Genomic DNA, 14,141 nt, shown 5'->3' with positions numbered 1-14,141 from the left:
AATATTATATATCATAATAAAGTTTATTATTATGATTATATTAATTTTGTAACTAAAGGTAATGAATACCCTATAATATTTTAATTTGTATCATATTTTGTAATGCAATTTCCCATTTTCCCTATCATTTTTCAATATACATTATATTAGGTAATAATTCGCCTATTATATTTTAATTTATTATATGCATATTTTGCAGTGCATATTTTGTCAATAAAGTACACTGAGCTACAAAATATTTATATATTTATCTGTGTGTTGCATTTTGCACTGAATATTTTGCAAACAAAGATGCATTCAGTGACAACTTCTCCTTTGTAGAATTCAGCCTAGAGCTTAATGAATAGTTTTGAAAATACATCACTATTACAACAAAAACAAAGAACTGGGTTCTTCTCTGATCTGGGATCAAGTAGGGAATTATTCCAGGAAGGCAAGGATTTTCCTAGCACTGGTGACGTTTTAAAATTGCAATAATTCCCTGGCAAGGCGGGCATCAACAACAACACTCCCAGCTGCTTGCAAAAGAGGAGGAGGAGGAGTTTCAACCAGATGCCAATCAATCGCTTTGGCAACCTTTTGCAGGCTGTTGTTTCCCCTTCTTCTGCCTGGGAGACGAAAGGAGAAAAGAGCTCAGGTATAAAGGTATTCTACCTTTCGGACAGTACCTTCCTCTGCAATATGAGCATCCCCAACCCCTGGAATCTGCACTCGGTCTCCCATCCAAAGGCCAGCCGGGGATGACCCTGCTTAGCATCCATGAAGATGGACAAGGCCCTCCCTCGTTGTCACCAAGCGCTCCTGGCACTCCTGCCCAGCTGGATCTCTCGCCCGGGTCCCATCACAGCTGTGTTTCTGGTAAGTGTCCTCTCTCTTTTGACCTCTCCATTGGTGAGTATCTGACCTCGATCCGAGCGAACACATGGTTACCAGGCTTTCAAAACAATTGAAACCCAACCCATGAAAGCTTGGCAAAAGCAATTACTATATTAATACATGTGGGCTCAGATTGTAGTATGGACTAGCCGTCCCTTGCCACGCGTTGCTGTGGCCCAGTCTGGTAATCTGGAAAAAAAAGTAATTAGAAAGTGTTGTTTTTTTAGGGTATGTAATTTCTTTATCCTTGTGGGTAAATAGTATTTCTTGCTGTTTATTTGTCAGTGTTGATGTGGAGATTGTCTGGCTTGCCTACTCTGAAACATGCAACATATAATTGTCCTTCTTTAGGGGTCCCTAAAAGTGACTAAAAGGACTAAAAGTCCTTGAAGTGACTGGACTGACCTTGAAGGAGCTGGGGGTGGTGACGGCCGACAGGGAGCTCTGGTGTGGGCTGGTCCATGAGGTCACGAAGAGTCGGAGACGACTGAACGAATGAACAACAAAGGAGTCCCTTTCAAATCTATGATACTATACCTGTGTGTGTGTGAATCATATATATCTATCTATATCTATGGCTGGATGGCCCTTCGTCAGGAGGGCTTTGATTACATTTTCTTGCCCTTGTGAAAGCAGTTGAACTGGATGGCCTTAAGTATGGGGGTTCTCTGTGAGAAGTTTGCCCCAGTTCTGTCATTGTTGGGGTTCAGCATGCTCTTTGATTGTAGGTGAACTATAAATCCCAGGAACTACAACTCCCAAATGTCTATCCCCCCCCCCCCCAAACCCCACCTGTGTTCATATTTGGGCATATGAAACATTTGTGCCAAGTTTGGTCCAGATCCTTCATTCTTTGAGTCCACACTGCTCTCTGGATGTAGGTGAACTACAACTCCCAAACTCAAGGTCAATGCCTACCAAACCCTTCTAGTGTTTTCTGTTGGTCATGGGAGTCCTGTGTGCAACGTTTGGTTCAATTCCATCATTGGTGGAGTTCAGGATGCTCTTTGATTGTAAGTAAACTATAAATCCCAGCAATTTCAACTTCCAAATGTCAAGGTCTATTTCCCCCAAACTCCATCTGTGTTCATATTTGGGCATATGGAATATTTGTGCCAAGTTTGGTCCAGATCCATCATTGTTTGAGTCCACTGGATGTAGGTGAACTACAACTCCCAAACTCAAGGTCAATGCCCACCAAACCCTTCTAGTGTTTTCTGTAGGTCATGGGAATCCTGTGTGCCATGTTTGGTTCAATTCCATCATTGGTGGAGTTCAGAATGCTCTTTGATTGTAGGTGAACTATAAATCCCAGCAACTACAACTCCCAAATGAAAAAATAAAATTTTTAGTGATGGTCACTCTTGGGTTATTAGGTGTCTTGTCGCCAAATTTGCTGGCAATTCCTCCAGCGTTTTTTTGAGTTGTGTTAATCCCACAAATGAACATTACATTTTTATTTGTATAGATTTTGGTTAAGATAGATATAGTATCATAGATTTGGAAGGGATCCTCAAAGGCTATCCAGTCCAGCCCTGTTCTTAACTGTGAGTCATTTGTAAGACAGATGTTTGTAACTTGTACTTGATGGCTGCCTTGTCTTTCTCATCCTTTGAGGCCATGACTTTTTCTCTGCTGATGTATCCGCTGCTGAGGACGATGGGCCTCCAGCTCCACTCGGCACTGACCGGCAGCTACATCTCTGGCTCCCATTCCCTGGCATTCATCAGTTGCCCCAATGAACAAATCGCTCGAGAGATTGCCAGGTACGTCTGCCTTGGCACACTTGCCTCTATTGATTAACACTATGTAACACAATTTTTGTTCCTGGGTTATACATTATTATTATTATTATTATTATTATTATTATTATTATTATTATTATTATTTATACTCTGCCACCATCTCCCCAAAGGGGAGTCGGAGCGGCAATACATTACAGCAACATAAAATATAAACAACAAAATAACTGTTTTATGTGTGTGTTTGTGTGTCATTTCTTCATTGGTTCTATCATAAAAACATGGAGAGAACATCCTGCAGCACATTTTGCACAGAGAGCAGACATTGGACCCTTTATCTAGAGGTCAAAGGAGGTCTGGAAAGTAAACACCGAGATCCGTTTTAGAGGTACATCTCCGGTCGGATCTACACTGCCCTATATCTGATCCCAGATTATCTGCTTTGAACTGGATTATAGGAGTCTACACTGCCACATAATTTGGGAGAAGAAGATAATCCAGGATCAGATCCTGGAATATAGTAAGGCTGTGAAGATCCAGCCTCCACTGTGGGTTGTGCAAACAGAAAGCTGATATATTTACCTATCGCCTGGGGAGAAATTGGACACCTGGCTGCTCTGCAGTGGAAGCTAAACACTGCGGTGGAGCGGTCTCAAGCACAAGGCAAACAACATTAAAATCCTTGAATTTTCTTAGTATTATTACTACTACTACTACTACTACTACTACTACTAGCCGTTCCCTGCCATGCGTTGCTGTGGCCCAGTCTGTGTATATCTGTTTTCTTTGTGTATATGTGTGCAAATGTGTGTGTATATATTTGTATATATGTGTATATATGTGTGTTTGCGTATATATTTGTGGTTTTTCACATGTGTTGTAATGTAATTATTGTTTTTTGACTTTTTAAGTCCCTTCTGTTGTGTTTTTCAGTTTTTATGAGTGATGGTCATTCATTGGCCTGATAGATGGATTGTGTCCAAATTTGGTGTCAATTCGTCCTGTGGTTTTTGTGTTATGTTAATCCTACAAATGAACATTACATTTTTATTTATATATATTATTATTATAGTATTTTAGCTATACATTGATTGTAATTTTATTATAATATAATAATAATGGTAATGATAACAATATCCACCTCTCCCTATCGCTCAAGGCAGGGTACAGCATGGTTTAAAACAGATAGACAGATACATCACCATTAAAATAATAATATTAACTATTATTATTATTATTATTATTATTATTATTATTATATTTCAGCTTTAAAATAATAGTTATTGTTTTATAATACATTATTATTATTAATATTAATACTTACTTGCTTGCTTTAGCAATTCCTTGTTGTCTAAGTGTGATGGCCTTCCAAGTGTAATGTCTTGGCACTGGATATGTAGGTGGCTGTGGAGCCTTATTCTTGATCCGCATGTTCTTCCACAGTGAGGACATCGTTTCCAGGTGGAAGGTGGTCCCGTTCAGGGTTGGCTTGACACACCTTCCTCTTGGCATGTTTCTCCCTTTCGCCCTCCATTTGTGCCTCTTCGCATTCCGCAGCACTGCTGGTCACAGCTGACCTCCAGTGAGAGCGCCTGAGGGCCAGGGCTCGGTGTCTATGCCACAATTTTTAAGATTGGCTTTGAGCCCATCTTTCAATCTCTTTTCCTGTCCACCAGCATTCCATTTTCTGTTCTTGAGTTGGGAGTATAGTAACTGCTTTAGGAGATCTTTGGGCATTGGGACAATGAGGCCAGTTCAGTGGAGTTGATGGCGTAGGAGCATCGCTTCAGTGCTAGTCGTCTTTGCTTCTTCCAGCTTACTTACTTACTTAGGCGATCCCTCGTAGTCCGAGGATTATGGTCCTCCAAGTTCGGTGTCCTGGCAGTGTGTTCGTAGGTGACTGTGGAGCCCTATTCTTGATCTGCATCTTCCAGCACACTGACACTGGTCTACCTGTCTTCCCAAGAGATTTGCAGGATTTTTCAGAGGCAACGCCGATGGAATCTTTCCAGGAGTTGAGTGTGACATCTGTAGACAGTCCATGTTTTGCAGAAGTATAGCAGGGTTGGAAGGACAATAGCTTTATACACAAGGACCTTGGTCTCCCTACGGATGTTCCGATCCTCAAACACTCTCTGCTTCACACCACAGACCAACAACTACAACGCAGCCTGAGTTCTGCCACATGCACAATGGAGGACCTTCTTACAGTAACTCCAGAAGCACTCGAAGTGGGCAGCTTCTGGTCAAAGGAAATTGAGTATAATGCCAAGTTTTTAACTTTGCTTCTGGTTTTTCTATACATTATAACTGCATTCCCAATTTGCTTCTGACATGATCAATAAAATATATCTGCCCACTCGCTCATATTGTCTCTATCTACACTCCCTCTCTCATCTATTGTCTGTCTGTCTGTCTGTCTATCTATCTATCTATCTATCTATCTATCTATCTATCTATCATCTCTCTTTCTCATCATGTCAGTTATCTATCATTCTCTATTTTCTTGTATCTATCTCTGTCTCTCTCATCTCTCTATCTACTCTCTCTTCCTCTCTCGTCTATTGTCTGTCTGTCATCTATCTATCTATCATCTATCTATCATCTCTTTCTCATCATGTCAGTTATCTATCATTCTCTCTTGTCTTGTATCTCCTCTCTCTCTCTTTCCCTCTCTCTCATCTTCTCTCTATCTACTCTCCCTTCCTCTCTCGTCTATTGTCTATCAACTATCTTATCTGTCATCTGTCTATCTGTCTATCATCTCTTTCTCATCATGTCAGTTATCTATCATTCTGTCTTGTCTTGTATCTCTCTCTTCCTCTCTCATCTATTGTCTATCAACTATCTATCTATCTATCATCCCCTTTCTCATCATGTCATCTATCTAACATTATCTCTTGTCTTGTATCTATCTGTCTATCTATCTATTTATCTATCTCTCCCCTCTCTCTCTCTCATCTTGTCTCTATCTATTCTTTCTTCCTCTCTCGTCTATTGTCTATCTATCTATCTATCTCATCTCTCTTTCTCTTGTCAGTTATTTATCATTTCTCTCTCTTGTTCTTTATCTATCTGTCTATCTATCTATTCTCTATCTCTCTCTCCCTCCCTCTCTCTCATCTTGTCTCTATCTACTCTCTCTTCCTCTCTTGTCTATTCTCTCTCTCTCTCTCTCTATATATATATATATATATCATCTCTTTTTCTCATATTGTCAGTTATTTATCATCTCTCTCTTTCCTTCTATCTGTTTATCTATCTATCTATCTATCTATCTATCTATCTATCTATCTAATCTCTCTCTCATCTTGTCTATTATCGTCAGGACCAAACCCAAAGAACTTCCAAAAAGGGTTAGCGATGGCATTTGTGCCGCCCAGTAACTGAATCTCTCTCTCCCCCTCTTTTTTTAAGTCTTCTGTATTGAGACTTATAAAGGTTGGGGGAAGGAGCGAGCCAGCTCTGGAATCCCGCCGAACCCAAGATAGATTATGTTATCCAAGTCCATAGTTTAACAGGATGACTTCCAGGGCTGAGCCTGAATGACCGGTCTTGTTGCAAACACTGCGCTGCTTTATGAGCAGTTTAAATGTTTGCCGAAGAACATGGCGTTCTTTCCCCGCAGCCATAAACCCAGCATGCAAAGAAATCCTTTGGCCTAGAAAGAGAGAGCCATCTATTTTCCCCTGAAGTTTGCAGAGAAGGTGTTTCTCTCTCTCTAAGGGTGCATCTGCATTGTGGAATGAATGCAGTTTGACACCACTTTATCTGCTCCGGCTCAATGCTATGGATTTTTCTCCACGTTTGCTTTATTCCGTCACCAGCTTAGGTGATCAGATAAAGCCTGGGTTAGATGTTGCCAATAATTATTAGAAGTAGTCATTGTTTGGTTTTTGATGTTATTATTATTATATACAATAATAATAATCTTTATTTATACCCCGCCACCATCTCCCCAATGGGAACTTGGGGCAGCTTACTTGAGGTCAAGCCCAGAAACACAATACAATAAGTGAAGTCAAAACACAGCAAAACATGACAAATTACATAAAACATAAAGATACAGCAAACAATATAAAATTAAAATAAAATCATTCAATACACAGTAACAATGAGCAGGCCGCATGTACAGGTTCCATTAATGGTTCCAATGGAAATAAACATGGCTCTCCAGATGTGGGTGAACTACAGCTCCCATCATCCTGGGTCAATTTTCCCCAAACCTCACCAGCACAGTATTTACATTTGGACAGGATGGATATGTGTGCCAAATTTGGTCCGGATCCATAATCGGTGGAACTCATAGTGCTCTCTGAATGCACAACTCCCATCATTCTGGGTCAATTTCTCCCAAACTCCGCTGATATTTTCCATTTGTCACATTGGATATGTGTGCCAGATTTGACCCAGATCCATCATTAGAGACTTCACAGTGCTCTCTAGATACGAGTGAACTACAATTCCCATCTTTCAGGGTCAATGCCCCCAAACTCCATCAATATTTTCAGTTGGCCATGCTTGGTATGTACGACAAGTTTGTTCCAGACCCATTTATAGGATTCATAGTGCTTTGTGGATGTAGCTACACTACACCTCCCATCATCCTGGGTCAATTCCTTGCAAATGTCTCCAGTATTTTCAATTGGTCTTGACTGTTGTTTATTCGTTCTTGGCGTTGAATGTTTGCCATTTTTGTTATACTTTGGAAACCTTCCTGAATCCCTTCGGGGAGAGAGGCCGGGGTGTATAAATAAAGTGTTGTGGTTATATAAATAACATTTATTATTATTATTATTATTATTATTATTATTATTATTATTATTATCATTGGTCTCTTGGGCATACATGCCAAGTTTGTTCCCGATCCACTGTTAGTTGGATTCTCAGTGCTTTTTGGATGTAAGTGGACTATGCCTCCCATCATTCTGGGTCAATTTCCAGTAGGTATTGACTGTTGTTTATTCGTTCTTGGCATTGAATGTTTGCCATTTTTGTTATACTTTGGAAACTTTCCTGAGTCCCTTCGAAGAGAAAGTGGGGCATAAATAAAGTGTTGTTGTTGTTATATAAATTACATATATTATTATTATTATCATTGGTCTGTTGGGCATACATGCCAAGTTTGTTCCCGATCCACTGTTAGTTGGATTCTCAGTGCTCTTTGGATATAAGTGGACTACACCTCCCATCATTCTGGGTCAATTTCTCCTAAACCCTGCCAGTATTTTCAGTTGGTCATGTTGGATCTGTGTGCCGAGTTTGGTCTAGACCCATCATTTGTTGTGATTCACAGTGCTTTGTGGATATAGCTACACTACACCTCCCATCATCCTGAGTCAATTCCTTGCAAATGCCTCCAGTATTTTCAGTTGGTCTTCACTGTTGTTTAGTTGTTGTTTAGTGTTCTTGGCATTTAATGTTTGCCATTTTTATTCTACTTTGGAAACCAAAGTATAACAAAAGTGTTATTGTTATATAAATGATGATGATGATGATGATTATTATTATTATTACTATCATTGGTCTGTTGGTGTACAGGAGTTGATTATAAATTGTATGATTTTAAATGTATTTGTGTTTAGATTGGCTGCAGTAATGCTGGAGCGGCCTAAGTCAGAGGAGTCCTCCATGTGCGTTGCCATGGAGACCGATGCAGGAGAGAGGGAAGTAGGAGGAGCTTAGAGAGCTTAGAGAGGAGAGTTTGAAAAAATGGCAGTTAAAAATCAGTTAGGGTTTAGGTTTAGAGGAGTTAGGTTCAGAGGAGTTAGGAGATAGGAATTGGGAGAGAAGGAAAGGAAAGGTGGCAGAGTGACTTGTGAAGCAAAGCTTTGAGGCTTTGAAAAGCTGGGTTTGGCTATTGGAAGTTTCTCAGAATAGTGGAGCCGAATGGTGAAACAGAGCTGGTATTCTTTTAGTCTAAGGAGAGATAAAGAATAGTTTACTTAGTATTTGATCTAGGGAGGATCAAACAAGGGAAACATCCCTGTATTGAAACTTTGTCTGAAACAAGTGCTCTACGTCAGAAAGATACTGTGTTACTTGAAAGAATGAACTGTTAAAGTTAAAAGTATTATTCCAAGTGCAACAAGGAAAAGTTACATCTTGCAACCACACGCTGTGTACTTAATAACATTGTTAACTTTTATTTGAAGATTGCCTCAGCTCCGTCTATTCTGTGTCCAAAGTGCCATTTCTCACAATATTACAACTTATCTCACGTGGTGGCAGAAATGCAGGGAAAAGTAACCAAATAAAACTACATTCTTCTCTCCAGTCACGCTACAGTATATACAGTGTAATTACTACTAAGTTATTACTTTCTTAATAAAGGAGGAGGTGCAATTGAACAGCCTCCCTTCCAACTTGATGGTAAATTTGGTTCCTAATTGGCAACCTCCATTGCAAATCGGCCAGTTCCTTTTAAAATATGGGAACTGGGGTAAAATCTCCTGAATACTGGTTCCTTTCAAATTGGTGGCAACAATAAATCATCCCTCCGGTCCCTTGCTTCTTTTCAGTTGGGCAAACATGCCAAGTTTGTTCCCGATCCACTGTTAGATGGACTCTCAGTGCTCTTTGGATGTATGTAGACTACACCTCCCATCATTCTGGATCAATTTCTCCTAAATCCTGCCAGTATTTTCAATTGGTCATGTTGGACCTGTATGCCGAGTTTGGTCCAGACCCATCATTTGTTGAGATTCACTGGATACTGGTGGACTGCAGTTCCCATCATCCTGGATGAATAAAGCTGATGAAGTGCCACTAAACTCCATAAGCACAAGGCCAAGCGTACAGCAGAAATACAAATCACAAAGAGACACATGAGGATGATGAACACTATGCGATTTCTCCCCCGCTTTTAGGGCCATCATGGAGAAACAATTGGCTGCCAGTGTGGACATCCTCCCGAGGGCTTCGACCATGTGAGTCAAATCCATTTGATCCCAACAACTGAATTGGCAATGACGTTCTGCCCTTCTTTGTGTTGAACAGAGCTTTCTTCTTGGCTTTTGCTGTAGGTATGTTTGGAAAGGGGAGATAGAAGAGTCGACGGAAATACTCCTGGTAAGCTCGATCCTTTCTTTCCCATGTTGTTGGTTTCCCTTCCTGCCTCCCCTTTAAGAAATGGACTAACACGAAGAGGCAGCATCCACTGATTGGGACTAGTAATTCGATTCTGGAATAAAAAACGCATTTATATCTTGCTTACAGCCATCTTTAATCCGCATCTTTTTGTTTATTTCCATGGCCAGCTGATCAGAACAAGGACATCCAAAATCAAGGAGTTGTCCGACTATATGAGGTGAGGCCCTTCTTCAGTCTTTGCTCCTCCCGGTGCTTTTGATCAAAATAGTTAAAATAAAAGCTAAGATTGGACTACATATCCCATCGTCCCCAGCTCTGTAGATTACTTGGGGATGATGAGTTTCCTAGGAAACATAGTTCCTCTCAATCCTCCTAATATAGTCACTCCGCTTTTCTCTAGCACACCTTTCCAGGTAAGAGTGGACTACATATTCCATAATCCTCAGCTTCGTAGATTACCTGGGGATGATGAGTTTCCTAGGAAACATAATTCCTCTCAATCCTCCTTATATCCAGTCACTCCGGTTTTCTTTAAAACACCTTCCAGATAAAATTGGACTACATATCCCATTGTCCTCAGCTTCGTTGATTACTTGGGGGTGATGAGTTTCCTAGGAAACATAGTTCCTCTCAATCCTCCTAATATACAATCACTCTGGTTTTCTCTAATACGCTTTTCCATATAAGTTTGGACTACATATCCCATTGTCCCCAGTTCCATTGATTACCTGGGGATGATGAGTTCCCGAGGAAACATATTTCCTCTGCACCCTCCTAATATACATACTCCAGTTTTTCAGTTTTCCATATAAGGTTGGACTACATATTCCATCGTCCCCAGCTCCATAGATTACCTGGGAATGATGAGTTTCCTAGGAAAAGTAGTTCCACTCCATCCTCCTAATATACAGTCACTCTGGTTTTCTCTAACACAAAAGTGGACTACATATCCCATCGTTCTCAGCTCCATAAATCACCTGGGGATGATGAGTTTCCTAAGAAACATAGTTCCTCTCCACCCTTCTAATATACAGTCACTTCATATTTCTCAGATTGGACTACATATCCCATCATCCCCAGCTCCATAGATTACCTGGGGATTATGAGTTCCCTAGAAAAAATAGTTCCTCTCCATCCTCCTAATATAATAATAATAATTTATTTGACCAGTCATATGACCATTCCAAAATACAACATGAGTAAAAGACAAGGCAAAAAGGCAAGGACAGCAGCTAACCTACTGTCTTATTTTCCTGTTTCTTCTTTCATACCCCTAATATAGTCTAATATAGTTTTCTCTAACACACCTTTCCAGATAAGATTGGACTACATATCCCATCGTCTCCAGCTCCATAATTACCTGGGGATGATGCATTTCCTAGGAAACAGTTTCTCTCCATCCTCCTAATATACAATCATTCCAGCTTTCTCTAACACACCTTTCCAGATGAGATTGGACTACATCTCCCATCATCCCCAGCTCCGTAATTACCTTGGGATGACGCGTTTCCTAGGAAACATAGTTCCTCTCCATCCTCCTAATATACAGTCATTCCAGCTTTCTCTAACACACCTTTCCAGATGAGATTGGACTACATCTCCCATCATCCCCAGCTCCGTAATTACCTGGGGATGATGCGTTTCCTAGGAAACATAGTTCCCCTCCATCCTCCTAATATACAATCATTCCAGCTTTCTCTAACACACCTTTCCAGATGAGATTGGACTACGTATCCCATCGTCCCCCAGCCAGCAGCATCCTGGGACGGACGAGAGTTGTTATCTGATTCATTGAGTGGCTATAAATCAAGGCAATTGGACTTTTTGATATTTTTATGCGATGCAGGTTTTAAATGGCTTTGTTTGTAATGTTGCGAGACGCTTTGAGTCTCAATTAAGAGAAGAGAGAATAACAATAACAACAACGACAGGAAGTGCCTTCTACCGGTGATAATAATCTTTGCCTCTATTATTATTATTATTATTATTATTATTATTATTTTCAGGTCTGCTCATCCTTTTGAAATCCCCGAATTGATCAGTTTACTCATTGACCAGGGAAACCCAGCCCATTTAAAATGGATAGAGGAAAGCATCCCATACGACTAGATACTACGATCCGGAAGAGGTTTGGGCACCACATCAAGTACTCAACCAAGAGCGGTTCTCCTTGCGAATCAGAGTCATACCCAAAAACACAAGAAGAAAGCTAGACTTGGTTGGAAATGTCTCAGGGATGGTTGGCCTTTGCCTTTTGTAAGTAGCAGAATCAGAAGCGGACTTGGAACTCTTTTTTCTGATGCTTCCGTGGTTGTACGAGATATCCCAAAAACCAAGGCTACAGAAGATAGGTAGCCATGGAGGCTAAGGGACCAAATACAATATATAGAGAAATTATTTCCTGTTTCAAATCAACCTAAAGTATATTGAGGTCTCTAACCATCTTCATTTTGCACCTTTTTTTTCATGTCATGAGGGACTTGAGAAACTGCAAGTTGCTTCTGGTGTGAAAGAGTTGGCAGTCTGCAAGGGCATTGCCCAGGGGATGCCTGGATGTTTTTTGATATTTTTACCATTCTTGTGGGAGGGTTCTCTCATGTCCCCGCATGGGGAGCTGGAGCTGACAGAGAGAGCTCATCCGCGCTCTCACCAGATTTGAACCTGCAACCTGTCAGTCTTCAGTTCTGCCAGCACAAGGATTTAACTCAGGGGTCCTCAACTTTTTAAACAGAGGGCCAGGTCACAGTCCCTCAAACTGTTGGAGGGCCGGATTATAATTTGGAAAAAAATGAATGAATTCCTATGCACACTGCACATATCTTATTTGCAGTGCAAAAAAACCCCCACACTTAAAATAAAAACTTGGGGAGGCGGCGGGCAAAGTGGCCCCAAAGCTGCTTCGCCTGCCGCCTCCCCCTCTTCTCCTGCCTTCGGGATAAGGCCAGGCCTCATCCCGGAGGTAGGTGAAGAGCAGGCTGAGCCCAGGGAGGTGGCGGGCAAAGCGGCTCTCACCATTCTCCACACCTGAGGGCCGGATAAATGCCCTCAGGGGACCGGAGCTGGCACGCGGGCCATAGTTTGAGGACCCCTGGTTTAACTCATTATGTCACCAGGGCTCCTGGTCAGTTATAATGTAGTTTGTTTGACACCACTTTGGCTGCTATGACTCAGTGCTATGAAATAATAATAATAATAATAATAATAATAATAATAATAATAATAGATGGAGGGCCTGATTCTGGCAGTCCAAGAACAAGCCATTAGAACTAATGCCATCAAAGCCAGAATGGAAAAGTCCGCAACAGATCCCATATGTAGACTCTGCAAGGAAGCAGATGAAGCAATAGATCACATCCTTAGCTGTTGCAACAAGATCGCGCAGACAGACTACAAGCAGAGGCACAACACCATTGCTCAGATGATTCATTGGAACTTGTGCCACAAATACCATCTGCCTGCGACAAAGACCTGGAACTCCTTGTGGGATCACAAGACGGAAAACGTTACAGGGAATGAACATGTCAAGCTACTCTGGGACTTCCGAATTCAGACAGACAGAGTTTTGGAGCACAAGACTCCTGACCTCATGATCGTGTTAAAAAACAAAGTATGGATCGTCGATGTTGCAATCCCATGTGACAGCAGGATTGAAGAGAAATAAATGGAAAAGCTGACATGATATGAGCATTTAAAGATCGAACTGCAAAGACTCTGGCACAAGCCAGTCAAGGTGGTCCCAGTGGTGATCGGCACACTGGGTGCAGTGCCTCAAGACCTTGGCCTGCACTTAAACACAATTGGCACTGAAAAGATTACCATTTGCCAGCTGCAAAAGGCCACCTTACTGGGATCTGCACACATTATTCACCAATACATCACACAGTCCTAGACACTTGGGAAGTGTCCGACGTGTGATCCAATACAACAGCCAGCAGAGTATTGTTGAAGGCTTTCATGGCCAGAATCACTGGGTTGTTGTAGGTTTTTTGGGCTATATGGCCATGTTCTAGAGGCATTCTCTCCTGACATTTTGCCTGCATCTGTGGCTAGCATCCTCAGAGGTAGCGAGCCAGCAGAGTGTCTGCCGTGCACTCATCTTGTTGTGTTTCAAATAATAATAATAATAATAATAATAATAATAATAATAATAATATTTTTTGGTCGTGTCAGGAGCAACCTGAGAAACTGCAAGTCGCTTCTGGTGTGAGAGAATTGGCCGTCTGCAAGGACGTTGCCCAGGGGACACCTGGATGATTTGATGTTTTATCATCCTTGTGGGAAGCTTCTCTCATGTCCCTGCATGAGGAGCTGGAGCTGATAGAGGGAGCTCATCCGCCTCTCCCCGGATTCGAACCTGTGACCTGTCGGTCTTCAGTCCTGCCGGCACAGGGGTTTAACCCACTGCGCTACCGGGGCGCCCAATAATAATAA

At 41.4% G+C, this 14,141-nt stretch overlaps 1 protein-coding gene across 1 annotated transcript; it reads left to right on the top strand.

The window, feature by feature from the left end:
• The first annotated feature begins 658 nt into the window (after window positions 1-658).
• Window positions 659-12,107, top strand: CUTA (cutA divalent cation tolerance homolog). The gene is made up of 6 exons (XM_060757358.2): window positions 659-858; window positions 2,494-2,642; window positions 9,488-9,547; window positions 9,644-9,689; window positions 9,878-9,927; window positions 11,717-12,107. The coding sequence occupies exons 1-6, from the start codon at window positions 760-762 to the stop codon at window positions 11,817-11,819; spliced, it is 507 nt and encodes a 168-aa protein (XP_060613341.2). The 5' UTR covers window positions 659-759; the 3' UTR covers window positions 11,820-12,107.
• Window positions 12,108-14,141: the final 2,034 nt, after the last annotated feature.

Source organism: Anolis sagrei, chromosome 11 (assembly GCF_037176765.1).
Source record: "Anolis sagrei isolate rAnoSag1 chromosome 11, rAnoSag1.mat, whole genome shotgun sequence".
NCBI lineage: Eukaryota > Metazoa > Chordata > Lepidosauria > Squamata > Dactyloidae > Anolis > Anolis sagrei.
The sequence above is the reverse complement of the archived record's forward strand: the minus strand, read 5'-3'. Positions and strand labels throughout refer to the sequence as shown.

Coding starts and splice junctions, on each gene's coding strand:
- CUTA (XM_060757358.2), top strand. CDS start 760: ATGAAGATGGACAAGGCCCTCCCTCGTTGTCACCAAGCGCTCCTGGCA. Junction 9,548..9,643: donor CTCCCGAGGGCTTCGACCAT/GTGAGTCAAATC, acceptor CTTTTGCTGTAG/GTATGTTTGGAAAGGGGAGA. Junction 9,928..11,716: donor GAGTTGTCCGACTATATGAG/GTGAGGCCCTTC, acceptor TATTATTTTCAG/GTCTGCTCATCCTTTTGAAA.